The sequence below is a fragment of the Fonsecaea erecta genome, assembly GCF_001651985.1.
Source record: "Fonsecaea erecta strain CBS 125763 chromosome Unknown Scaff6, whole genome shotgun sequence".
Classification (NCBI taxonomy): Eukaryota; Fungi; Ascomycota; class Eurotiomycetes; order Chaetothyriales; family Herpotrichiellaceae; genus Fonsecaea; species Fonsecaea erecta.
This window is the reverse complement of record NW_017387249.1, coordinates 1,122,384-1,148,755: the sequence shown is the minus strand read 5'-3', so window position 1 is coordinate 1,148,755 and position 26,372 is coordinate 1,122,384. Positions and strand designations below refer to the sequence as shown.

Here is a 26,372-nt window from a genome sequence, read left to right as displayed (position 1 = left end):
TGGGAGGCTTCTCTCCAGGTCCTGTCCAAGCCAGTTTTCGCGCAAAAAGAAAAGCAAATCAAGTATTGATGGAATCGATGAATGCCCTCCCTCCATGTCAACACTCTCTTGGTGTGTGTGTTGTTCTCTCTCTCTCAATTCAGCATCATACCCTCCCTCATCTGATCAAGTTCTTGTTGTCTGTTTGTGCGGACTCTCTCCTTCTCAGAGTCTTCCTTCTCGGGAGAGTCCGTCGATCAGATAGTACTTGTGGTATGATGCCTACGCGTGGTTGCGCTCGTACGATGTCTTCGTGTGCGGCGGCCACAGGTGAGGCATGAGATGATGATGTCAAACAACGAGACAATGCCGTTGATGATGGCAGTGAAGATAGCACCGATGCCGTTGACGATGGCCATCAGCACGGAGCCGATGGTTTGGCAGATGCCCTCAAACTGTATGGGTCAGGATATCAGTATTACTAGTCGACTCAAGGAGGGGAGACGTGGAAAGAGGGAGACATACGCAGGAGACGACGGCACCCATTGTGGCAGTCTGTTTTGTGTGCTGTCCGAGATGGATGGATGATAGGTTGGTTTGTATGTATGTGTGTGTGTGTGTGTGTGTGTGGTGTTTATTGATGTCTGTCTTGAGGAATGAGGAAGAATAGTTTGACCAGGCAGGATGAAAGGTAGGTTTTTGTATATTCTTGATGATTGGGGCTGTCTAGAATCTTCCCAGGATGAAGAAGGTGGGGTTGGGAAAGGAGCCCTTTGTACGTGTATCACCTTCACAGACTGCGATTGCGACTGCCATTGCTCAGCGATCGAAATACATCACTCTGCTTTCTTTGCACCCTTCGCCAAACACCATTCTAACCACGTTCAGATCTAGCACTTGGCCTCACCCGCAAGGACGTTGATTCCGACCAATACAAAAGGACGGGGAGATACAACGTCATACGGCTATGACGTGGATGAGCTTATGCTCGGAAGATGGCAGGCAGTATTACGAGGAGCAAGCGAACCCTCTGCTGGAAAAAGGTGCCCGCCTGCCTCCTGCCCGTTACACTAGCGCTGGGAGCGGGAGCCACCATGGCATAATGGCGGGTATGAAAGGGGAAAGGATGTGTGGAGGGAGGGCCAGTTGACGTCCGATTTCGAGCACAAAAACAAGGCAAATGCTGGCAGATGGCGACCGATAAAGAACTGTGGAGACAGAATGGAACGAAACCGACGTCATTTGCAGATCCGTGCAGGTGCCCGGCAGGCCTCATCCCGGCAGCCCCAAGTGGCACAAGAGGCACAAGAGGCACGTCACTGGCTGGTGGGCGGGATGCAGTTGTGGCGTCTGTGGCGTTTTGCATCCCGTTTCCATCCTCCAGCCACCGCTACGAGCCGCCCTGTGGCGTCGGTGGCGGTGCATGCAGGAACAGTTCCCGCGCTCTCAATTCTCTCCGCCAATGAAATCCAATTGTGCGACGACCGCATCCCCCCAGAGAGATGCTGCAGTTGTTTGAGTGCGGTGCTTCATCGTGGTGGTGGTTGTGGTCGCTGGTTTTTGTCGCTGTGGTGACTGCAGTCATTGCACACCCTCTCCTCTCCACCGACACAGAACGCGCAGTCCCTCTCACGGTCCCTATTCCCCCGCAGCTGCAGAGCGAATATTCATGGAGTCGCGAAGAGGCAGACAGAGGCAGTGTTGACGGCAAATCCGAGTATGAAGAGGTATGTACGGTCCTGTCCTGTTTCCTACTCGGGTGGATGCTGACACGTGGACAGTTCCTCACCGGCCGCATATACCCTCGAAGTCCAGCCGATGGTCGTCGTCTTGGACCGCCTATTACTCCTAGAGATGAGCTTGCGATCGACTCGGCCATCTCGGCTGCTGCCCAAGCTCAAGCCGAATGGTCGCAGACCACCTTTTCAGAGCGCCGTCAAGTCCTGCGAACACTGCTTCGCTATGTCCTAGACCACCAGGAACAAATCGTGGCCGCGTGCTGCCTGGACTCGGGGAAGACCAAAATAGATGCTTGCTTCGGCGAAATCCTAGTCACGGTCGAGAAACTACAGTGGACTATCAAACACGGGGAAAAGGCTCTGAGCGTTTCAAGGCGACCGACCAACCTTCTCATGTGCTACAAATCAAACACGGTCATCTATGAGCCTCTCGGTGTGGTCGCAGCGTGTGTGAGCTGGAACTATCCCTTCCACAACTTCATCTCGCCCATCATTTCAGCCTTGTTCGCAGGCAATGCCATCGTGGTGAAGCCGAGTGAGCAGACATGCTGGAGCACCCTCTACTTCATCGACATTATCCAAGGAGCTCTGCGAGCATGTAATCACAGTGCCAGCCTGGTCCAGAATGTCGTCTGTCTCCCAGAGGTCGCAGACCACCTCACCAGTCATCCAGCCATCAGCCACATCACTTTCATTGGCAGTAGAGAAATCGCGCACAAGGTGTGTGAATCGGCTGCGAGATCACTGACCCCTGTCACCGTGGAGTTGGGGGGGAAAGATCCTGCCATCGTGCTTGATGACCCAACAACCATCAGAACCATTGACGACGTGGTCTCTATCCTCCTGCGTGGAGTCTTTCAATCTGCTGGCCAGAATTGCATCGGTATTGAGCGCGTCATCGCACTACCTGCAATCCACGACAAATTGCTCGCTGAGGTTCTTCCCAAAATCAAATCGCTGCGTCTCGGCTCTGTTCTCCTGTCGTCTCCCAACAACCCGCCCGATGTGGGCGCCATGATCTCGTCACGCAATTTCTTTCGTCTCGAATCCTTGATCTCCTATGCTGTCGCCCAGGGCGCGATCCTCCACTGTGGGGGTCGACGCTACAACCACCCTCAGCATCCGTACGGAACTTACTTCATGCCCACGCTGCTGAGTAATGTGACTCCTGAAATGGAGATTGCGCAGACGGAGCTCTTCGGGCCCGTTTTCCTGCTCATGAAAGCCGAGGATGTGGACAGTGCCATCCGCATCGCGAACTCGACCAGCTACGCTCTGGGCGCCGGAGTGTTCGGCCACGACCAGCGCGACGTCCAGAAATGCGTCCGGGGGATCAAGGCCGGCATGGTCGCCGTCAACGACTTCGGCGCCTACTACGCATGCTCTTTGCCCTTTGGCGGCGTCAAGGGCTCCGGCTACGGCCGCTTCGGTGGCGAAGAAGGGCTGCGGGCACTATGCAACATCAAGGCCGTCTGCGAGGACAGCTGGTGGGCGCGGGATCTGGGCATCCAGACGCGGATCCCCTCGAAATTGCAGTATCCGGTCTCCAAGCACGGCTGGGACGTGTGCAAGGGCGTGGTGGGCACGGGGTATGCGCTCAGTCTGGGCGTATGGGAGTGGATTGGGTCTGTCGTGGCGCTGTTGACGGCTTTGACGAAGAGTGACGAGGAGAGACGATGACACGGAACGGACAGGCGAGGATTGGGAGTATTGAGTGCAAGGCAGGAACGGGGAATCCTCATGTCTGAAGGTGACCGATTTCCTTTCTCTCCCATACTCGTTGATATTCTTCTTTTTGTGGAAACGCCGCTGGAGGGCGTCAATGCCACGCGGCCTCAGATCGTGTGATGCCAGAACGGCTATCCAATACACTGTAGATAGTCTCCCCCCCAAAACACCCCTTAACCTCCCTCGTGCAAGCCCCCAGTCTAGACCGCACTCCGTGAAACCACCCCCCGGATTTGTCTATTTTATATGGTCTTGGATCTCGTTGACCAATATGATCTATGACCACGATATGCCCAGCATGATGGCCGCCCCGACGAACATGGCCGCGAACTGGAGGGCGGTCTTTCTCAACTCGGCCCCCTTGTTCGGTCCGGTCTCCAACAGCTCCGGAATCACCGCCACGGTGCCCACGTACAGGAACGTGCCGGCCGTGAAGGGCAGCAGCATGTCCCCCCACGAGAGACTGGTGCCCCAGATGCCGCCGAATCCACTCCCTGCTGACGACGATGCTTCCTTCGATACGCTGCCGCCGCCACCGTACTCCTGCACGAAGATGCCGATCAGCGTGCCCAGGAAGGCGCCCACGGCCGTGACGAACTGGGCGCCCATGGCTTTCCGCTTCGAGAACCCGGACTGGATCAGCAGCGCGAAGTCGCCCACCTCGTGCGGGATCTCGTGGAAAAACACGGCCATGGTGGTCGTCGCGCCCAGGGCCGGGCTGGCGTAGAACGATGACGAGAGGGCCAGGCCGTCGGTGATGTTGTGCGTGAAGTCGGCGATCAGGTTGAGGAGGCCGGCCAGTTTGACTGAGGGGTTTTGAGGTGGTGACGATGACGACGACGACGACGAGGACAGGGCTTTGGCGTCTGTTTGGGCCTTACGTTGCCTCATGTCACCATTTGCTGCTTTACCCTTCTTTGCGGACGTAGTCGTAGCAGCGCCATTGGATGCGGTCTCGTGCTTCTCGTCATGAGAATGCGAGTGCGAGTGTGAGTGGCCGCCGTTCCCACCGGTAGCGATACGCAGCGCTTTATCCATGGCCATGAAGGTAACCAGCCCGACAATAATCCCGACTCCCAGCAGCAGGTTGCGGTTCGGCTCAACCATGACGAACTTGACTTGATCGTGCTCGTCTTCGCCCAGGAAGATCTCGGGAAGCAGATGAAAGAGTGTGTCCCCAAGCAAGCCTCCGACCGCAAAGGCGACCATGACACTCAGTGACGACGGGTCGATGTTGGGAGGACATAGTGCGAGGAGGAAATTGGGGGGTCCCGAGATGTAGGCTGTTGCGAGCAAGGCGTTAATCGCTGGCGAGGACGAGGGGAAGAGGACGGCGAATAGTTGGGTCGTCAACGAGGCGTGTGTCGGATTACTCTTGGCCTTTGCCTCTGACAGGGTCTGCACAAAGGCACATTGCTGTCGCTCAAAGTCTCAGCATATCTAAAAGCTGTCGAGAGAATTGGCAATGCATACCTGGAGGTTCTCCTCGATTTCCTCTCTGGTCAGCAGGCTGGTGTCCTTGCCCTGGACCGTCTCCGCACAGACCGAAACCACCAGACCGAGAAATAGCGCATAAATGGTGTATTTCACCATCCTTGATGGTCTGAAACGCAGGAGGGCCATTGTGTGTGTCTACAGACTGAGGATGAAACAGCACGCGACTTGCGCAGGCATTGGGGAGGGACATTCTGGCCAAGTGCGAAATTCAGGGGTTTGTTTGGCTTGTGCTGGTGCTTTATCGATAGCGGGAAATCCTCGGCTAATGGCCATATTTTTGGTGCAGCTGCGGATTTTCTGCTCACTGGCAACAAATTAATCCCGCTGCAAGGATCATACGCTCTATTATCATTATTGGACGGGAAGGACCGAAGCAATCCTGCAAGCATGGGTCGCGAAAGACAGAAGAAGAAGAACAGGTCTTCGATTCCGAAAGCCAGGCCGAAAGACAACAGGACAAAAGCTGGCAAGAAGAGGGTAAATTTTCTGGGCAACGAGACTATCGCAAAGAATTGGTACGTCTTGCCCATTGAGCCGCTACTGACTACCCACAGCTAATCTTTCGTGCAGGGACCGCAAACAGACTTTGTCGCAAAACTATAAGCGACTGGGGTTGTCCTCCAGACTGAATGCTGCGACAGGTGGGACAGAAAAGAAGGCAGGCAAGGACACACTCAACGCAGAACATGTCAAAAGGGACTCCCTTGCCATCGCCGGCCCATTAACCGCCAATCTCACACCTCAGGAAGTCCAAGTCGAGCGAGACCCGGAGACAGGTCGTATTCTTAAGATCATTCGACCAGAGACGGGCGAGGCGAACGATAATCCACTCAACGACCCTTTGAACGATATTGTCGATGTTGAAAATGACAAACCGAGGTCACAGGCTGCCAATGGCATCGTGGCAGAACTGGAAGCGCAGGCTGCAGAAGAGGAAGAACTACTGGCAAAGAGGAAGCGACCACGACAGCAGAGCCAGCGGGAAGAAGAATGGATTGCCACGCTGGTGGAGAAGCACGGCGACGACGTCAAAGCCATGGCCAGAGATCGGAAGCTCAATCCAATGCAACAGACAGAAGGCGACATCGCTCGCAGGCTCCGAAAGTGGAAGGCGAATCACGGAGATGTTACGACATGAGACAGCATTTTGATGATTGTTTGCCCAAGATGCCGGCTTTTCACACCTGTCTACCAATAAATCACCTGACCAGATGCAAATATGCAGTCGCAAAGAAATGGGGAAGTACGACAGGATAATGCATAAGTGTGGGGGCTGTGTGATGAGCCATTCTGGAGAGAAAACAGGGCAGAAAAAGGACTGGCCCGTTGACGGCATACATGCAAGGGACAAAAATACATCCAACGAGCAACTTTTCTCCTCTAGGAAGGTCACTACGCTGCCATAACCTGGGAGGGGAGCAGCTCGTCAGGCAGGGTGCTTTTGAGAGGACCCTCCACCCATATACGAGGCTGTGATGAATACCGAATCGTCGGCCTTTTGCACCCCTCCATCCGGGCAATGCGGCTCCTTGCAAGAACTGGGGGCGCAAGAGCTGGGTGGAGAATGGGTTTGCTAAAGGATGGCGATGCTCGGTATAATGACTGGTATGAAGATGATGATGGTTTGACAAGATCACTCTCCCCACTGCCCTAGTCAGCTATTCTTGAACAAGATGCTGAGTAGACGCGGGAGGGATTTGGGACAAGACAATTACGTATTAGATTACATTCCTGATCCGGAGGATATGGTGATGCCCGGAGTTTTGGGGGCGGAGACATCGACACATCGGCGAAGCTAGACACAATTGGCTACGGCGACGGTGGACCAAGCGGCTGCGTTTGAATCGCCTCGTGCTCGTTTGAAGCATCCTCCGTTCGCATATCTAAGCTTTCTCCAGTCACGCCCTGGATCGCCATCAAACTCATGGATCTCCGTGTTTCCATTCCCTTCATTCCCGCGTGCCCCTCCTGGCGTCCTGGTGACAGTCAGCGCAGGTGGACGGACACCCTACTTAATATCATGTCCCCGCGAGACCCTCGCCCTGCTATATCAAACGCGTTCAAAATGTTGTACAACGACGACCTCAACACATACCGTCATCAAAGAATATGTATATACAAAGAACAGCGTCATCCTGACCTAGATTTTCTGCCGGACCCATAGTCAACCCACCGCCCACAGCAAGATTCATATGTCACTTGGCGAAAGAGGTGCCATATTAGAGTGACATCGTGACCATGATGTTGGCCATCACAGCTTCTCCCTGGTCCCTTCGATCAAACCAGCATCGGACGATGAATGTTGTCTCCAAATCTCTACCGATAAAAAGCCCTTTCACCACCTCGACATCCTCCAAAATGAACAGCCCTTGTGCTACTCCGTCCACAACAACGGCTCCCTTGATCCCAGACAAGATCTTGCCAAACCTGTACCTGTCAGAGTGAGTGAAGCTTGTTCCCCCACGCGCAGGATCGGCCTGACCGTAATTCAATAGCATTCACACTGCTGCCGCAGTCCTGAGCCCCAACTACCAAGCTCCAAATCGGCCCAGGATCAAGTATGTTCTCTCGGTCATCGACAACCCGGCCAAGCAGCCCAAAGTGCCTCCAGGACATGAGGCGGAATTTGTCCTCAAGATGATCAATCTCCGGGACAACGGCAACTACGACTTGCTGCAGGTTTTGGGTGAGGCATGCACTTTCATCAAGGCTGGTCTCCAAAACAACGATGGCGGTGTCCTTGTCCATTGCCAGAAAGGCGTGTCACGGTCCGTCGCTGTTGTGATAGGGTTCATCATGGAAGAAATGGACCTCGACTACGATACGGCATTCCGGTATGTTCGTGGTGGTCGCTCCAAGGCGAAACCGAACTCTGGATTTCAGAAGCAGTTGGAGCTGTGGGGCCAGCTGCGCTACAGCATTCACGACGCCGACGGCAACGAGAAGCCAGAGTACACGGCATGGAAAGCAGACAACGAAGAGCAGATTAAGAAGTTGGGGTCCAAATGGACTGGCTAGGCCTTTAGTGGCTGAGAGTCCCGGTGGCTTTCAAAAGAGGTTGCGGTGCCAATGCTTACGGATGAGCATAAAGTTCTTCTTGTCCTGGTTCTTGCATGTCCCTCTTGCGGTTATAGCCAGTGGGACATTGGATGGCGTTCAACATGGACAGTGAAGCGTCGGCGCAGGCTGGTTTACGATGGTATTGACGTTGCACATTTCGCATGCAGGACACGAGGTTGGTGCCAATGGGGCTACCTTGGATGGCCGTTCAGCTTCAGAGCTGTGCACAGCAGGAATGGGAGGGTGGCTGGTGTGTACATTGGACTTGGGCATTACTTCAGAGGTGAGCAACATGCTCGATGCTGGCAACAGAACCAACCCATTGAAAACAGCAGCTATGTCTTTGCTCCCTTCCTCATCTGCTCAGTCCCCGGACTGTGGGAAAGCGAAACAGCCCCAATCACCCCGTCTGTTTGGAGTGCATTTCCTTGGTCTGGGCAATACAGGCGGAGCGAGAAGTCCTCACACCCCCCAACCCACCCCTCTCCTCTCCACGTCCAATGGGCGTCCGCAAAAACGGATAAAGTTGTTTCCGGGCCCCATACCGGATGCTATGCTTGTCCACTTCTCCTCTTCAACTCACTTTGGCCTCTGTTGCAGTGCCCTTCACTTGTTGAGATACCCTCCAGATCCCTCAGACGTTGTCTTTGTTCCTCGTCACTGGGCCGTTGTCGACCTGACACAATTGAGCGTGCAATTTGTGTCCGATTTGAGACCCTACAGCGTGGTCCCGACGTCAGTTTGCATTTGCTTTGCCGTCAGAAAGTGAGAGAACCCCATTTCTTATTCTCGTTACTCTCCCGTCATCCTTTCGTTACCCTTGTTCCATGACGGACTTTTCGGCCTGGTGCAGACCTCGAATACCTTACCTGACTTGTTGAGGAAGAAACGTACGTCCCTCCCATTGCAAGTTTCAATTGGACAAACATTCCCATTGATATTTCCTCGTGGTTGCCCGCGAATGGTTGTCCAATGTCTTGCTAACAGAGGCGAATGCAGGTCGCCGGTGAATCCTTCGAAAGACAATCCTTCCCGCCATTCTTATTGTGAGTGCCCCAATACCCAGGTCACAAGACACCGTATCAAGAGGATCGTGGATTGCCCATTGCCATTGCGGATAGCAATTGTTTGTCCATTGCGGGTCAAAGCTTCATCTGTATTGGTCCACGAAGACAAACAGCAAACAGACTCCCCTCAGATTGCTGCTTGTGGCATTCAATGTAGACTGGAGAGTCAATTCGTATATGAATCTGCTCATCACCAGGAGATGCTGGTACTCTGAAAGTCTGACATCCATGAATATATACAGATAACAATCGTCTGGGGCCTGGACGACAAAGGTATACTTTTAGTTCCGATCATGTTCTGTGCGTTGACCAAGCTGACTCTTTTCTAGGTCCGAGCCGCCTGGGTGTGAGTCAATTCTCTCTTCTGCGTCACTTTCCCCTCCACTCTCACTCACTTGATGTCCTCTGCCTTTCTCTCTCTGTATCCCACATGCTCATTGTCACTTGAGTGAACCTTCTGGCTGTGGGCCCGGCAAACGACGACGTCCACGTGCCGGGTGGAGTGGGATCGCACTGGTGACAGGGCGGCGGCAGTGAGCATGTGCTCGCAAGTGCTCCTTGTCCCTCGACTATTTATACCTCCTCCCTCCTCCTTCCTCCTCCTCTCCTCTTCCTTCTCGCAATCATTCCACCAACAACAGTTTCTTCTATACTTACATTACTTACTCGTGTCTAGTCTCGACTCGACCACAGTCTCTGCCATCTACGCCGTCGCCTGCTGTGTTGACCTGCTTTTCGTCTTGTCTTTGAAACCTTGAGCACGGTTTGGTCTTTCGTCAGATCAACGTCACTTTGAAATTTCAGTAAGTCATTGTCTTGTTCTTTTTGTCTCTCCACCTATCAGATCTCGGACGATCTGTGAACGGGAAATTGGATGTCGTGGTATTGTCTCTCTCCTTCGACGCTTCGTCTTTGTGCGAAGATCAACGTCGAAATGAGGCATTATGGCTTTATCCTTCTCAGCACCGGATGGCACATTTCCGTGGTTGCCGGTTCCGGCATGCCCATCGACTTGTGATTTCGACAAAACGAACTTTGAAGAATCCGCACATCTTAGAGCCACTTACGACAAATCGGTCCAACATCATTCGTATGTGCAACAGTATGTGTTTACACCGCCAGATCTGGTCGTTCGCTTGCCTTTTCCGGAAAGCGGGTCAGCGCCGAGCCTCTGCAAGGCTGAGGATGTCCTCACCGACTGCGTCCTGCTCCTGGCATGTGACATTGACAAAGCACTCTATCTCATCGGCATGTGACAAAGTCGCTATAGAAGCGGGTCCGCTCCGTGAACGACAAGGCTGGCTCATAATCGACATGTGCTCGGCGCCGAGACGGTGAGGCGCTGGACTTCAAGTCGACACACTGAGACCACATCTCGCATGCTTGACTTGTGCTGGCCCGGCCGGTTGACCCCAACCTTCTCTCAGCATTCCATTGCTTCACAATGTGTCATCGTCCTGCCCTCTCATCTATGAGTCTCGACTCCTTCATATGATTGTCCAAGGGCACGAAGCTAACAGGATGTCTACCTCCAGCGTTTGAATTTGTTTCTTTTGCAGTCGTAGTCGACAAGATGGTGACGACAAGAGCACAGCGGTCCGAAGGCGCCACTCCAGCCCCAAACCCTGACCAAGTCTCGATCACCGCCGAGGCCGGAGATGTGTCTGCCACAGTGGTACAGTCAATGCGGCGCACCAGGTCCGCTGGTGTCAAGCCTGAGGTCTCTATGCAAGCCATCAGCATAACCCCCACGTCTTCAGCCCAGACATCGAATGTGACTCCTCGTCTCATTATCAAGCTGAAGCTTCCTGGTCGCCAGCATGCCGAGATTGCGGATACCAAGATCCATGTGACTTCCATGCGGGAGACCAAGGGCAAAGCGGTGGAGAGGAAACGGGCTGGCCGAGGGGCAGCAGCAGCAGCAGCTGCTGCTTCTCGAGGCTTCAAACGCGAGTCTACTGATGAAGGTTCGCATCATGTTTTGTACTTTGGTTCAATTGAAGCTAACTCCCCCCAGATTCGGCAAGTTCTCCGCCCAAGAAAAGCAAGACATCCCATGAAGAAGGAGAAGACGAAGCGGAGGAGGACGAATTCAAACCCGACAGTGCCACGACTAAAGCTCTGGGTGTGCCCACTGTCGCACGAGTGCTTCGCGGTCGAGGCGAAGATGGGACTGTCACCGGGCGAATCAGAGCCGCTGAAAAGGGTACGGATTTTACAAGTGCTTTATCAAACTGGATCACTGACCCTTCCAACAGCAAAGGAAGACTTGCGCGGAACCTTCGTCGCTCTCCGAGCGGCAAATCTTGGTCAATTCCTCAAGAAGATGAAAAAGCGACGCCCCACCACTCCCTATACCAACAAGCAACGCTTCAAGTTCGGCCACGACCATCTCTGGTACTGGACGTCGCCAAGTCCGTACGACATTCGCAAGGTCTCGGAAATTCTTGTAGAGGAACGGCCTGTCATCAACCAGGTCGCTGCGGCCGAAGGAACGGCAACCAACCCATTCCATGCCAGCGCGGGCATCTCCATCGACTCCATTGTGCGCGTCATCCTGTCACAAGCATGCACCAACGAAGCCGCACTGGACGCACAGCAGGCGATGCTCCTGGCCTACCCGTATTGGACCAACGGCAAATGGGTTGCAGGACAGAAGCCGAATTACCACGCCATGCGTGCGCAGAGCCTGTCCAAGCTGGAAAAGGTGCTGAAAAAGGCGGGTCTGGCCAACAAGAAGCCCAAAGCAATCAAGGACATTCTCGACATTATATATCAAAGAAATGTCGCGCTCCTCGAACCACTGGGACATGGCGAAGTCGTATACGACGGCAACGAGAGGGGAGCAGCCGACTTTGTTCCGGGCTTACTGTCGGTGGACTATTTCTGGGACATCTACAAACAAGAGGGCAAGCAAGCTCTCCTGGACCACCTTGTGTCGCTCCCGTTGATCGGCGTCAAGTCGGCGTCCTGCTTGATGTGCTTCAACATGTCGCTGCCCGTGTTTGCGGTGGACACCCACGTCGCCGGCATGGCAAAGCTCCTCGGTTAGGTGCCGGGATATTGCAACGACGAGATTGTCATGTGCACGCACCTGGACACGGTATTGCCGGACGACCTGAAGCTGTCTCTCCACCAAGGCTTCTGGAACCATCGTCGGAACTGTGCGCGGTGCAGTGCGAGGAACAATCCCTCCAGCTGGCTCTACAACAACACGCGCTGTCCTCTGGAACTCCTCGTCAAGCGTCCGCAGCCAAAGGCCGACGACACCAAGACGCCGAAGGTGCAGGCCGCGCCACCCAGGCCGGTCAACAAGAAGGAGCCGAGCGACAACGAGCGTCGCGCCCAGGGACTTGTGAAGGTTACGTACGAGGTTGACGATGACTTTGACGCTGCCGGGGGAACGGGGGTGAAACGCACCATCTGGATCCGCGATTTCAGTGCGGAAGAATACGACCCTGTGGAGGAGAAGGAGACGATCTATGAGGAGATTTCGATTTTGATCAAGTGAGGCGAAGAGCAATAGTTCGGTGAGCACCAGAGATATGGGTGTCTACGGGCGAGGGTGGGAAGGAAGTCATGGACGATGTGGTGGGATTTTGAGGACATTGACATTGCAGCAGTTCTGATTTCATGGTCGCGAAACGAGATGAATCTTGAGCTTGATAATAGAATGGAGTTATTTATTTTCTCACACGCAGTCTTCTCCGTCGTGACACTTCCCAGCACCTGAGGCACGCTTCCACCATGTGATATAGGCACCCACACCTCTACATATCACACATATCATCAGTGATAGATGGCTGGTATATTTCCTGTCCTTCCCCTCTGCCCATCTTCTTATATGAAGCCGACACGGAATAACGCCTGTCTGCCTGCCGACGGCCCCCAAGCCCCTAAAGGGTATACGATAAACGAAGGCGGGATCTGCACCAACGAGCGGAATCCTCCCTAGTTTGCGAGTCTATCATACCTCAACACCCACCAATCGCACCAATCACTCCCCTCGCTCCCTGGAGTGGATATCCAGCTATCAAGCACATCCCAGCTTGCCGTGCGTATCCGGGATGCCAATACGAGTGGTAGCAGTACCTGTTTTGTTGTTCGCCTAGACCTCGACCAGGGCAAAGCAACCCCAATGCTACCTTTCCCCACGACGATAGCTGTGGGAGAATGGAGCCGTTCGCCTGCTGATAAAGAGCCACCCCTCTCTCTGTCGGTGCTTATCTTCGCCACCAAACCAGTCTGGGAAGAGGCAAAAGCAAGCTTTTTGCGTGGTCTGAGCACACGAACAAAAAAGCTTGGAGAGTTGCAGGGCTACGCGAACGACATGCCGGATCAGGCAGCTCCCTACAGTACCTATACCCATACCATGGCTCCTCTCTTGCTTGCCTCTGCGACCTTGCTAGTCACCTAGCATTCCCTAGCTGGCTAGCATGGCTCCATCACTCCATCATTCGAACAAAGCCGCAGGACTCTTCGTCATTGCCTCTTTGCCCCTGGTCCCTGACCTCCAGTGGCTCTTATCCATGCAATGAAGAGACATCTTTACCATGCTTTCTTCGGTCAATCCCGAGCTCATGGGTGGGGGGCAGGATCGTCATGCTTCTGCTGCTGCAACTTTGCTTGCGCTCCCTCGTCACTTTATGCCTCGGGCTTGGTTGAGAGACGATGATGAGAAGGGGCAAAGGTAGGTTAAGTGCAGTGCGGTGCGGTGCATGACGGATGCTGCTGTGTCGTGATCCCTGCGTGGTACAAAAGGCTTCGATCACCTACCTCTACCGGGAGGGACGCACGCGGGACGAGGCCCTCTTCAGTGCCACCCTCCATCTGCTGCTTTCGTCTCCATCTCATGCTCATCGTTTCTTTCTCTCTCCCTCTCTTCTAAGCGTGCGCAGTTTTCCAAAATGGTCTCCCTACTTTCGACGGCGCTGCTGCTGCTGGCCTCCAGCACGCAGCTCGCCTTCTCCCAATTCGTGGCCGCGCCCAAGAACTTGACCAGCAAGGCCGGTTACGCAGGTGTGACGGTGCGATACAAGTCGGTGCCGGCGGGCATCTGCGAGCAGGACCCCGACGTGAAGAGCTATGCCGGCTACGCCGACGTGTCGCCTGGACAGCACATCTTCTGGTGGTTCTTCGAGGCGCGCAACGTGGACCCCACGACGGCGCCGCTGACCATCTGGATTAACGGCGGGCCCGGGTCGTCGTCGATGATCGGGCTCTTTCAAGAGCTGGGACCGTGCCGGGTCAACGAGGACGGCGAGGCTGTGAACAACCCCTACTCGTGGACCAACGTCTCCAACGTCATCTTCATCGACCAGCCCACCCAGGTCGGCTTCAGCTACTCGTCGCCCGTGCCCGGCTACGAGGACCCCAACTCGGGCTTCCTCGTCCAGCTGCCCAACAACACCTGTCCCGAATACGCCAGTGACTGGGGCTGCGGGACCTACTCGTACTGGAACGAGTCCCTGACCGCGAACAGCACGCCCGCCACCGCGCCGAACATGTGGAAGACACTCCAGGGATTCATGGGCGCGTTCCCGCAGTATGCGAGACAGCAGATCAACTTTGCGACCGAGTCGTATGGTACGTGTGCTGGACCCCCCCCTTCCTTCCAATCGCCGCCTGATTTGACTGACCCTTGTGTGCGCGGTGCTCCCTCCAGGCGGACACTACGGGCCTCTCATGTCGGAGTACTTTGAAGAGCAGAACGCAAAGAACATCACCGGCGCACACAACATCCAGCTGGAGCACCTGCTGATCGGCAACGGCTGGTACGATCCGTTGATCCAATACCAGGCCTACTACAACTTCACCGTGTTCCCGGGCAACACATACAACTATGATCCCTTTAACCAGAGCATCAAGAGTGCGTTGTTTCTTTCCTTGTCCTCCCTTGCAACATCTTTTTCCATTTTGTTCCCTTCCCTCTCTCTCCGTCTCTCTCATATCGTCTTCTTGTAACCAATTCCGCCGCTTTGTGACTGACGAGGGGTGGGCCGGCGATCAGACCAAATGTACAACAACCTGTACGGGCCGGGCAACTGCTACGACCAGACGGTGGACTGCTACGCGCGGGGTGTCAACGAGATCTGCACGGCGGCGGACGACTTCTGCGCCGAGAACGTCGAGAACCTGTACGACGTGTACCTGAACCGCGACGAGTACGACGTGCGCTACATCATGCCCAACCCGTTCCCGCCCACCTTCTACGTCGACTACCTCAACACGGCGCGCGTGCAGGCCGCCATCGGCGCCTACGTCAACTACACGGAGAGCAACGCGGCGGTGGGCAACGCGTTCGGCAGCACGGGCGACGACGACCGCGAGATCGGCACCGTCGAGGCCCTGCAGCGGCTCCTCACCCAGAACGTGTCGGTGACCATGTACTTCGGCGACGCCGACTACAACTGCAACTGGCTGGGCGGGCAGGTGGTGGCGGAGCACGTCGCGGCGCCCGGCTACGGCAGCGCGGGCTTCGTCAACATCTCGACGCCCGACGGCGTGGTGCACGGCCAGGTGCGCCAGAGCGGCGCCTTCGCCTTCGTGCGCATCTTCCAGTCCGGCCACGAGGTGCCGTTCTTCCAGCCGCTGGTGTCGCTGGAGATGGTGGCCCGCACCATCGCGGGCAAGGACGTCGCCACGGGCAAGACCGCCGTCACCCCCGGCTACCGCACCGCGGGCGCCCCGGCCACGACGTACCGCGAGGGCAACGCCACCATCCAGTTCTCCGTCACCCCGCCCGACGCCATCTACAACACCACCACCAGCATGCCGCAGAACTCGACGACGAGCAGCGGTGGTGGTGGCGGTGATAAGTTGATGATGACCAAGCGTGCGAGATATAGTCTGAAGCAGGCCAAGAAGGTCAAGCGCGACAAGTTGGGCGGGTGGGCGAAATAATAATCATGACAACACGTAGCCCTCTTGAAGAGGGGAGAGATATCTATCTAGATGTATCGACCGGTCTGGTCTCCTTGACCTTGAGTCCTTGGTCCTGTCCCTCGCGAGCCTTTGACGTGGAATGTAGAAGAAGGGTATACGGACAAGGCCATGTTGCTTCCTTCCCCGGGGCGGGCGATGGTGGAGACTTGACCAACCAAGCAAGGACAATCTAATCTAATAACAACAGAGTCATTCATTTGGCGTCTGCTGGGACTGCTACTGTTGGCCGCCGGCGCTGGTGGACAGACGGGACACCCAATTTTAGAATGGAAAAAGGACAAAAATCAAAACCAAAACCAAAACACAACAATCATTCATGAGAAATAAATAATCCAGTTTCGATGTGGAACGTGGATGTGGATTCCAATGCAGTCAGTACCTCGTAGATATATACACATATATATATCCCTTTCTGAAAAGGTCCTGTAGTTTCCTCCAATGGCTGGTTGTGGTAGGTGAATCGATCATCTCTTGTCTCTTGTTCTGTTCTGTTCTGTTCTGCAGTACGGGCCATATGTTCGAAACGACGGCGGCACTAACGACATGACATGCTACATGATACATTTGGAAAGGGGAAGAGGAAGAGGAAGAGGACACAGAATCTCGAGTATTGTGTGTGTGTGTGTGTGTGTGTGTGTGAGAGAGAGAGAGAGAGAGAGAGAGAGAGAGAGAGAGAGAGAAAAAAGAGAAACTCTCATTCAGAACCTCATAGTGCTTGTGTTTTCTCTGAGCTATCTCTCGCGAACGCGCTTTTGTGTCTCTTCTCTGTGTATGTCTGGGAAGAGGAAGAGGAAGAGGACACAGAATCTCGAGTATTGTGTGTGTGTGTGTGTGTGTGTGTGTGTGAGAGAGAGAGAGAGAGAGAGAGAGAGAGAGAATGAGAATGAAAACAGAAAACCTCATTTCCAGCATCATATTGCTTTTGCTTTTGCTTTGCCATTTCTCCCGAATCGTCGCTTTTGTTTCTCTTCATTGCATGTATCTACCGCATCTTCTAGCTGGCTGCGCAGAAGGAATTTCTTGCTGGGAAGATAATATTCTGTTCTCCGCGCTAAGGTCAAGTCACATACTCCTCCTCGTAGGCAAGCACGGATTGTTTGTCTCTTTAGATAATGGTACAGAGTGGCTCTCTGGTCTAAAAAGGTGGACGGCGTCGCCCTGTCACCCCACCGGGATATATCTTGTCCAATGTGAACAGGTGTGTTGGGGTCGAGTCTTCTTGCGGGACAGAGAGACGACATCGTAAACGAGCCAATCGAGCGTCCCAGGTTTATGCAGAGAGGTGGTGAAGAGACATTTGCATCTCGTCATTAGTCGACCTGGTATCGGACTGCAAGGAGGTATTTTAAGGCACTTCGCTTTTTCAAGTCGACCTCTGGTGTTGTTGGGGTTTCATCACGGGCGTAACTATTCATTATAATGGTACACCTGTCGAGACCCCGAGTTAGCAGGTGGACAAGAACTCAAGAAAAAGACCTCCAAAGACTTACAAAGTAATCAGGAAGACCCCAAACTTCGAACCCAAGCCGCTTCGCCATCTTAGCAAAGCCCTCCGTCTCGATGAGATGATAGAAGGGAAAAGCAGGAAACATGGCCCCGTCTCGGTGCACCTCGGCCTTCACCAACAGAGCCGTACCACCCACACCGTCCAACGGCATCAGGCGCCGTTCGTCGCGACCGCTACCCAGCTTGGCCAGCTTGGTCATGAGCGTTCTGTACGTGGCCATCTCCGCATATCCTTCGAGAAGAATGTCGTCCGGGCCCATCTTGCTGGCGAGCTCCTGGGCGACGTCACTGTCGCGCCAGGTATTGAAGTCGTAAGGCCGGATATCTTCCTCCCCATCGTCGTTGACGAATCGCTGCATGCAGCTCGGGGCGATGACGGCTTTATCGTGACTCGCCAGATCCTGTATCAGCGTAGGGGGAGTTTCGACCACGTCGCCATCCAACCACAACACCCAAGACGTGTGCGGACCGATGGTGGTAAAGAGCAGGCTGTTCCGTGCCCGGGCCATGGCTGCGCGCCGGACCTTTTGATTTTCCATCTTGTGCCGCTCCTTTTCATCTTGTGAAGCCAACGGAGGCTCGAAATCTTGCCGCAAAATGGTCACCGATTGAAATCGCTTCTCTTCCGGACCTGCTTGCGTCTCCCTGATTGCTTCTTGTAGAGCGGCGGTTGCCGCATTGCCTTCCTTCGACTTGGGAGTGATGAAACCCAGGCTGATGTGCTCGTGAGGGTAGCTCAGGGCCAGAAGATTGGCCCAGTATTCGGGGTAGAACCGGGCGAGGGGGGTGAGAATGAGAACTTTCTCGTGCTTTTCGATGGGCAACGCCGAGGCGGTCAGGTTGTTGAGTTGATAGTGGACGACGGGAGGCGGACGACGGACGCCATGGGCATTTTGAGCGTGGGGTTGCTTGCGAAAGGCTGAGGTCGGGGGAGACAGAGGGTTTTCGGCGGCGGACGTTTGGACTCGTAAGCGGAGTTCGGACTGGTCGATCGAGGTGTTACGGATGCTGTAAAGGAAGTAGACGAAGACGACGCCCAGGAGGATGCTGAGAGCAGTGGTCCGCCTACTGCCGCGTGGCTGTCGCATGTCGAAGTATGCCATGTCCTCGCAACGGACGAGATTTCAACGGTGTCACCTTGAGGACTGCTGCGTGGCCTGATGGAGCATGTTCGTGGAGCAGGCGGCCTGAAAGGGGCGGCGGCACGGACGGGGTCAGGGGACAGGTCTGCAAGTTAAGAAGAAAAGAGTGAAAAGGATAATGGAGGTCAAAGGAGTGAATTGTGGTTGTGTGATGGTTGTGAAATGAATGACATTTTTGCGGCTGCTGGTGAAACAACCGCCGCAGCATCTCACACCATGCACCGCCGCTTTTGTCTCTTGACGAGTCTGACTTCCTACATTTCCCAGCCATAGGGAATATGCCACGAATGGAATGGCGGACACAGTCATACTGACCTATCTTCCGTCCGGTAGTGGATTTGCTTTATCAATGTTCTCTTCTTGCTTGTGTGGTCTGTCTAGTACCCAGTGGTCGTGGCATATATATATAGATAAGCTTCCTTTTTCATAACCGTCGTTAAGAATGCCCAGAAGTGACCTGCGCACTCGCTATGCAGAGAAAAAGCCCAGTCAGCCCCTAATGGAAACACCAACATTGCTCCAGGCAACTTTGGCGGTCGAATCTGCAGACTTCCCAACGCCAATGCCAGATGCAATCTGTAGCCCAGATGGTGCCTTGACGCAGGGCCAATCTCGTCGAGTTTCAATATGCTAATAACAAAGGAAAACCGGAGAAAAGTAACCGGCAGACGGACCATGTCTCGACCTGTGAACGACCATTCTGCCTGACCCAAACAGTTTTGCCCGCCGTTATTGATAGACGTCGGCTTGTCTGATTTTCTTGTTCTTCGACTCCTCCTTGTCTGATGAGACATCACTGCGTGGACTTCTTCCCGGACCTGGGCTTCCGGCCGGGGATACTTTGCCTGCTCCAGCGACTTGGAAGTAGTCGTCGCCTTCCTCCAGAGCCAGGGGCGTGACAGGACCCTTGGGGCTGCCCAAGGGATCCAAGCGTGGCGCACCAGGTTTAACCCCCATCGAAGAGGCTGCAATCTTGGCCGACAGCGTGGTCCTTTCAATGAATTCGCGTTGCTTGTCACGCATCAACCTCGGGGACTCGAGCACGACGGGCTGCGTTACCCGATTCAAGGTGATGGCTGGACTCTGCACCGTGGAAGACGGGGTGGCTGGTGAGTCGAGATGGCCAAAATTGGCAGGGTGGAATCGAGGAAGCGTCATGTGCATGTTCCTGGAGGCTTGTCGCCCATGTGGTGTTGGCCGGCTTCGGGTCGACTGAGGCGAGAGTGGTTGCTGGCTGGCATGGAGTCGTGGAGACAACGGTGAGGTTGGCGTGTAACGCCCAGAGTATGTATCGCGGTTCATCATGTACCCCATTGAATCAAAAAGAGGAAAATAGGTGGGTAAAGCGAAACGTCGCAGGCCGTGTTTCTGGGGTTCTCTGCGACGTCTCTCGTAAATCGCCGGCTGTTGTGTGCATGCGGCAGCTGTCTCGTTCAGAAGCAGGCGACTCTTTATGAAGAGTCCAGTATCCCGTAGAAGTGGGTGGTGGGCACTGGTCGCAAAAGTTCGGAACTCGGACCACAGGGGCCAATATGTAGAGAGAGACAAAGGCCCGCGAGGGCTGCTGGTGTCCCAACTGGTCAATCCTCTAGGTGGACTGCGCGTGACGTCGAATTGTTTGTTGCTGTGAGCCCGGGAGAGGGGCACTGTTATGTTGATTTATGTCGGTTACAGCGGAGAGTTCGCAAAGGAGGAAGAGATGGAAAAGCGGATAGGTATTCGGCGCAGAAGCGTCCAAGGTTGGTGTGTTGTACACGCACGGGAGGTGGAGGATCAGGCAGCGAGTCTGCCAAATATGGGTCCCGTCTCAGAGTTGTTCCTGTCGGCCTCTTGTCGCTCGTCGTTTACCAGAAGTAGTACAAATGAGAGTCAGACTCAGGGTCACGGGTTTGGCTGGGTGGGCAGGCACTGGCAGGGATGGCGGTGCTATTGCGCCTGCGACTGTGTTGGGGGGAGGGGCCGTCTGATCTGCAGCGTCTGGAAAATTGCGTGAGAAATGATCAACAAGACGTCCCGGGATTGCCAACAGAGAAGCGCACGCTGATCTCGGTGCCGGGAGGGTTTTCGAGGCTTGATAAAGAATACCACTGGTGCCTTGGGAGGCGCGAGTAGAATGAGTACCAGGGACACAAAGCAAGGTATAGGAAACCCCGGTCACCAACCTCTTGTCTCCCAGCTCTTGAGGTGTCGTTATGTAACCGAGACCGAAAAGATCTTCGGGCTTATGAAAATGCTAATACGAGGTATATCACCAGGATTTGAGGAAGGTTATCGAAGGGAGACGGGTTCCAATGATCGATGCAGGGCCGTGTAGACTGAAGCCTGAAGGAACATGGAAAGAGACTTCGCTGAGGATTGGCCGAGGGCGATACAGTGGATACACCGAAAGGGATTCCTCGACAGGGCCGATGACGGTAAGCGTTGAAGTGAGAACGCCAGCGCCACGCCACCCGTCCTGGCTGACCAACAAGACGACTGGCCATGGGGCAGATGGCGAAGGTGAACAGGGGGGCCAGGGCGGAGATAAACACAATGGAGCCGCCTCCGAGAAAGGCCTTGAGCGCCGAGACAAACATAAATGACCCCCGAAGATTGCAGCTGTTGATCAAAGGCGGTGTCGCTGGTCTCTGCCATTTCAAACACGCACGCAGGACAAAGTTTAGAGAACGTGAAGGACGGTAGAGTATCATGAATGTTTGAACAGACGCAGGGAAAAGAAGTCAATTCCATTCACTTCTCGTCGTGATGTCATGGCGGCCGAGGCTGAAAAAAGTGAAAACGGCGGGAAATTCCTCGTCTGACAGCAAATTACATGGTAGACATTTCGCCCACATTGCGGCGGTGTCTTTCCGTGTGATCCGAGCATTTGGCCTGTCTGACAAATGCTAATAAATGAATGAATTCGAGCCGTGTGCCCAGCCAAGGGTGTGCATAATTGCTGCGCCGGTGCAAAGGTGAGCAACGTGGCAAGCCATGCAAACTTCGACCAACATCTATGACCCGTCCCCATCTCCCCTTTTAAAATTGCCGAGCCATGGATCCTCCAGATCCCATGGCTGGGTACCTACAGTAGGCATCGAGTAGTTCAATACGAGACTCAACCAAGGTGCCCGCAGAAAAAGGAGAGAAAGTACCCTCCCTCCACCCGTCCTTTTGTGGCATTGTCCCCGCTTGAACCAGAAATGCCGAATACCGAGTTTCTCTTCGACGGCTCCCGGGAAGCGATGATGCAGGGCCAATGGAGGGAGTCGTCCAGACTCGTGCAACAGGTGCGGGGCACAGAACGGTGATAACATTATTTGTATCGATCCAGGTAAGCGCAGAAGATAGTTATCGTCATAGAGGGCATTTGCGGGGAGGTCACAGAAGCGAGCACTCGAGTTGTCCCGCGGGATTGGTATACGGAGGACATGGTGTGCTGGTGGCATCCAGCGAGTCGAGTGAGGCTACTGTTGGTGGGCACGTTGTGTCAGACAGGCGGTCACTGATGTCAACCTTACCGAAGACTTGCATACAATAATGTACCACTCTTTGCTTCAATAATTGTGTCAAGGGAAAAGCCCCATCGTCAGACCCGCTCAGAACGGGCCCTCCCTGGAACCATTCTCCGGAGCATTTGAGCATTACTATGGAGTAATTACGAGGTACACACCTGTCCATTCCAAGGACACGAACAACAATCAAGGCTTGCCGAGAGTATAGTGCAATGCACACTCGTAACCGAAATACTACATTTTCTGCCCCTCCGCATTTGGGCTGTTTCAACAGGCGACCGGCCCATGAACCTATCCACTGGACCAAAATTTTCATCCACAAATCATCTCGTCGGTCCGGGTGACGGTGCTTGCAGTCACAGTTCGAGACGAATCCAAAGACCACCTGACAGGACGATCAATAACCTCTTCTCTCCGACTGATCCGTTCTCGCTTCGGCAAGATCGTCGATGAGGACGTTTCCTCCACGGACACCATACGAGGTATCTGGGAAGTACCCTAACGAGCTTGGTAGTACAATGAAGACTCTGACGGAGATCCCCAGACGAAACCCCTCACAATGCACATGCAATCCTCCTTATGCCCGTTCGCACGAACGAGATATGTATAGCAACACCTCCCCGACCCGTATCTTCTTCCGAGCCATGCTCGGATTATCTGTCAGGTACGGATTCACTATAAGGAGCCAGTTAAACAAACAAGAGGGGGCTATTATATACAAATCAATAGATGGAAGACGCCCACAGAGTTTGATCACGCATTATGTGGCGTTCAATAGTAATGGAAGAGTGTCTCTGTCCCTGTCTCTGTCTCTTGCCATAGACACAAGGTCCACGCGCCCAATCTTTCACGGGCATTGGAGATGAACGTCCACGGTGCCTACAAGAATAATTGGGCCCCTCGCTTTGAGGCCGACAACAGTGGGAATTTCGTCGCTTCGCTGATATCCCGGTAAGATGTTCAGTCATCAGCCACTTTTCAACGTGTGCTCCGGGCCAGCAGAGAGGGATAGCATACGAGGGTACATGCTGTCGACGGCATTTTCGCTGCGCAAGAGCAGAGATAAGATGTACCCCTCTCGAACCAGCGTTGATAACTGAATCGTATTTTCGTGGCGCAGCACGGCGGAAGTGTGAGCAGCCGAGTAGGCTTCGTCTTTTCCCACCAATGGCCACTGCGCTCCCTGGGCGCAGTCTGGAAAGCCACCAAACAAGCGAACCAACTGCTTCTCCTCCATCACCCATGCGTGCCATGCTTGCCTAGCGGAAGCTGCAGCCGTGCAGATTGTTCCCCCTTCTCGAACTGGCTAGCCAGGGACCTCAATCTACAGGACAAGGCCTGTGCTCGTCCACCGTCCTTTTCCAAATATCGCCTCCACGAAATATCCCCAGCACCAGTGGACGTGGTGAGTGATCTTATATTATAATAAGGTGCTCCTCCATATGGTGACATTCTTCTCTCCAAGTCCAATGCAGATTCCACTCAACCACGCGCCATGATCACTCCTCCGCAGCCAGCCATGACCGCGCCACTCGATCTGGAATCTGCAGGCCGCGAGTTCGACAAGTGGCTGGATTGGAATGGGTCTGCAAATACCTTCCCACGAGCTTCCGAAGAGGCTCAAAAACTACATACGCTCCCAATATCCCCATCGTCGACCGCGAATGGGGATTGCCTCCCTGCCCAACTCAAGACCGATCTCCTCACCGCCCCTCCTACCCAAGATCTGTTGACACCCCGGCACAGTTCGGCATCTCCAGAATCACGCTCGAGTCTCGAGATGCGACTCAGCGGAGATACTGTGAGGGAGCAGCCGACCCCCAGCCTGCGGCCTATGCTCAAGCGGAAACTGTCTCCCACCGATATACCAACAACGGACTATCGGCATGACGCACCTACTCCTGCCGCCAAAAAACGGCCGCACAATATCATTGAGAAGAGATATCGGGCCAACCTCAATGAGAAGATCGCCGAGTTGAGGGACAGCGTGCCCAGCCTTCGTTTCGCACAGAAAACAAAGGTTCGCGAATCGGTCAACGGGGATTCCGACGAGGACGATCTGGATGGCCTGACTCCAAGCAACAAGCTCAACAAAGCCTCGATCTTGACAAAGGCCGTGGAGTATATTCGCCATCTCGAGTTCCGGACAAAACGCCTCGAGGAAGAGAACAAGTCTTTGAAAGAACGGCTCGAAACCCTGGACAAGGTCATTGCTCAAGGCGGTCACGATGCTCAAAGAGCTGCCGCATTCACCAGCAACGTGGTCATAGAAGAATCTTCACCCGACTCAAACCCTCGTTCCCCTTCATCCGAATCGATAAACACGACCGCCAATCCGCCCCAGGGACTGATCCCGCAACCAGAGAGTTGGAGACGTCTCCGACAAAACCAACCGCAAGAACACTACGGCCACATCTATGAAACTCCGTCGGAACGCTCCAAATTCAAGGGCAAATGGCCGACGAGGATCGTTCTCGGTTCTATCGCCACTCTCATGGTGGTAGATGGCCTTAGTGAGTCTGATATGGGCTCCAACTCGCGCGAGAAAGGCCTATTTGGAATTCCTCTCGAGCTACTGGACGGCTGGAAATTTCTACGGTCACCTCGAATCTACTTGGCCACTTTCAGCCAGTTCTGTCAGGCCGGCGGCATCGTACCCTTGATCAAGGGATTCATTGCTCTGACATTCCTGGCTTTCCTCATCTTTTCATACTTGTTCAACTCAAAACCCCCGCCAAAGCCCGATGTCGAGGAGTTGGGCACGCCCTCGAGACAGGTGCCAGCTCCAGCCTCACCCATTCAAGTTCGACGCCGCGCCTGGAGCACTAGCATGCAGGAGCTGCACCTGCCGCATCACCACTTCTTCCCTGAGTGGATTGCAATCACTTGTGAATGGCTCAAATATACCTTTGGTTACCTCTTTGGGGCACGGGCATACGCTTGGCTGACCGGTCGCACCGCTGACGACGACGTGGCCCGGATCAAGGCTTGGGACATTGCAATCGACGCACAATTGGCCGGTGGTGATGCCGAAGTGAGCCGAAGCCGACTGCTCCTGACCATCTTTGGCGCAGGGACTTTACCCCGGTCACCTTTGCGGTTGATGCTGAAAACACTCCATTGTCGAGTGCTCCTGTGGAATGTGGGCTCACTCGGAACTGGAGTATCCAGGATCGCTAACCGCGTCGGGAAGTTTTTTGCCAACAGGCAATGGGGTCGCGCCAAAGACTCACACAATAATTTACCCCTGCATCATCCGGATCCTCTCCCTCCGTATCTTGCGCACATGCTTGAGATGCCGTGCGATCACGTCTTCCTGGACACGGTTTGTCAGAGGGCGTACAATTTGATGTATGACCGACCCACGCAGGAAGATTCTCCCAATCCTCTACTGGACGTGGTGGTAGAAGATCATGCAGTCAGATCACCGCTTGATGCTGTTGCCGCCTGGCGCTCAATGCTGTCATTGACAGAGGCTTTGGAGCTGTCTCTACACTCCTCCGAGGCCTCCGACCGTGTCCAAGAGCACTTGGGGGCGGCGCTCAAGATCGCGCCACCCGGATCCGCCGCCGAAACGCGAGCGTTGGCTGCAAGCTCGGTCCTAAGCAAGACTGCTCGCACGGACTATTTCAAGCGAGCGTCCGATGCCATGCAGGTTTTGTCCACCCCTGCCACGCACCCCGAAGCTGAAACTCGGCCTCCTTATTTCATCGACTCGTCCACTCCGCCATCTGCTAGAACTGATATTGTGAATTGTTTGCATTGCGCGGAAGCCTTGCAGATCCTCGATCGCGAAGATCACAGCCCTCGGGACAATCAAGAGGCGGCATTGGCCTTTTTCCATTCAAAGACTATTGGGATCGAAAACACGCACCTGTTGACGCAGGCGGCAAGGAAGCATCTTCTCCGGCGTCTGCCAGCTATTGAGAACCCAGCAACGGCTGGAAGAGAAGAGGTTCGCGTTCTACCACACGATCACAGATTCGCGGCTGACGTGATGGGTATGCAAAATAGCCAAACCAAGATCCCACGCCGGTACAGTGAGACCAGCACCGACTCTGGTTATGACAGTCAGGATACCTCTATATCCTACTGGGACATGGATAGTGGGTGATCGCTCATTCAAGAGGCTTGACGCCTCTGGTGAGGAATGTGTAATATAAGGAGTCAGAGCTGGTCTTGTCTCTCTAATGTTGGTTGGTACATATAATGATG

At 54.3% G+C, this 26,372-nt stretch overlaps 11 protein-coding genes across 11 annotated transcripts; 7 read left to right on the top strand and 4 right to left on the bottom strand.

The window, feature by feature from the left end:
- Positions 1–236: 236 nt before the first annotated feature.
- AYL99_07444 (hypothetical protein) lies at positions 237–525 on the bottom strand (the record flags this gene model as incomplete). The annotated part of the gene is made up of 2 exons (XM_018838953.1): positions 237–434; positions 505–525. 2 exons carry the CDS (start codon positions 523–525, stop codon positions 237–239), a joined length of 219 nt encoding a protein of 72 aa, XP_018691721.1.
- A 956-nt stretch (positions 526–1,481) lies between these two features.
- Positions 1,482–3,398, top strand: AYL99_07443 (hypothetical protein; the record flags this gene model as incomplete). Its single annotated transcript, XM_018838952.1, has 2 exons — positions 1,482–1,706; positions 1,761–3,398. The coding sequence occupies 2 exons, from the start codon at positions 1,482–1,484 to the stop codon at positions 3,396–3,398; spliced, it is 1,863 nt and encodes a 620-aa protein (XP_018691720.1).
- A 324-nt stretch (positions 3,399–3,722) lies between these two features.
- AYL99_07442 (major histocompatibility complex, class I) lies at positions 3,723–5,069 on the bottom strand (the record flags this gene model as incomplete). Its single annotated transcript, XM_018838951.1, has 2 exons — positions 3,723–4,862; positions 4,920–5,069. The coding sequence occupies 2 exons, from the start codon at positions 5,067–5,069 to the stop codon at positions 3,723–3,725; spliced, it is 1,290 nt and encodes a 429-aa protein (XP_018691719.1).
- A 261-nt stretch (positions 5,070–5,330) lies between these two features.
- AYL99_07441 (hypothetical protein) lies at positions 5,331–6,081 on the top strand (the record flags this gene model as incomplete). The annotated part of the gene is made up of 2 exons (XM_018838950.1): positions 5,331–5,458; positions 5,514–6,081. 2 exons carry the CDS (start codon positions 5,331–5,333, stop codon positions 6,079–6,081), a joined length of 696 nt encoding a protein of 231 aa, XP_018691718.1.
- A 1,220-nt stretch (positions 6,082–7,301) lies between these two features.
- Positions 7,302–7,961, top strand: AYL99_07440 (hypothetical protein; the record flags this gene model as incomplete). The annotated part of the gene is made up of 2 exons (XM_018838949.1): positions 7,302–7,384; positions 7,439–7,961. 2 exons carry the CDS (start codon positions 7,302–7,304, stop codon positions 7,959–7,961), a joined length of 606 nt encoding a protein of 201 aa, XP_018691717.1.
- A 2,682-nt stretch (positions 7,962–10,643) lies between these two features.
- Positions 10,644–12,122, top strand: AYL99_07439 (hypothetical protein; the record flags this gene model as incomplete). The annotated part of the gene is made up of 3 exons (XM_018838948.1): positions 10,644–11,037; positions 11,088–11,276; positions 11,329–12,122. The coding sequence occupies 3 exons, from the start codon at positions 10,644–10,646 to the stop codon at positions 12,120–12,122; spliced, it is 1,377 nt and encodes a 458-aa protein (XP_018691716.1).
- A 30-nt stretch (positions 12,123–12,152) lies between these two features.
- AYL99_07438 (hypothetical protein) lies at positions 12,153–12,581 on the top strand (the record flags this gene model as incomplete). Its single annotated transcript, XM_018838947.1, has 1 exon — positions 12,153–12,581. One exon carries the CDS (start codon positions 12,153–12,155, stop codon positions 12,579–12,581), a length of 429 nt encoding a protein of 142 aa, XP_018691715.1.
- Positions 12,582–13,977: 1,396 nt separating this feature from the next.
- Positions 13,978–15,973, top strand: AYL99_07437 (hypothetical protein; the record flags this gene model as incomplete). The annotated part of the gene is made up of 3 exons (XM_018838946.1): positions 13,978–14,656; positions 14,736–14,939; positions 15,081–15,973. 3 exons carry the CDS (start codon positions 13,978–13,980, stop codon positions 15,971–15,973), a joined length of 1,776 nt encoding a protein of 591 aa, XP_018691714.1.
- A 1,449-nt stretch (positions 15,974–17,422) lies between these two features.
- On the bottom strand, positions 17,423–18,624 carry AYL99_07436 (hypothetical protein; the record flags this gene model as incomplete). Its single annotated transcript, XM_018838945.1, has 2 exons — positions 17,423–17,443; positions 17,506–18,624. The coding sequence occupies 2 exons, from the start codon at positions 18,622–18,624 to the stop codon at positions 17,423–17,425; spliced, it is 1,140 nt and encodes a 379-aa protein (XP_018691713.1).
- A 768-nt stretch (positions 18,625–19,392) lies between these two features.
- AYL99_07435 (hypothetical protein) lies at positions 19,393–19,827 on the bottom strand (the record flags this gene model as incomplete). The annotated part of the gene is made up of 1 exon (XM_018838944.1): positions 19,393–19,827. One exon carries the CDS (start codon positions 19,825–19,827, stop codon positions 19,393–19,395), a length of 435 nt encoding a protein of 144 aa, XP_018691712.1.
- A 3,825-nt stretch (positions 19,828–23,652) lies between these two features.
- AYL99_07434 (hypothetical protein) lies at positions 23,653–26,271 on the top strand (the record flags this gene model as incomplete). Its single annotated transcript, XM_018838943.1, has 1 exon — positions 23,653–26,271. One exon carries the CDS (start codon positions 23,653–23,655, stop codon positions 26,269–26,271), a length of 2,619 nt encoding a protein of 872 aa, XP_018691711.1.
- Between the last annotated feature and the right edge of the window lie 101 nt (positions 26,272–26,372).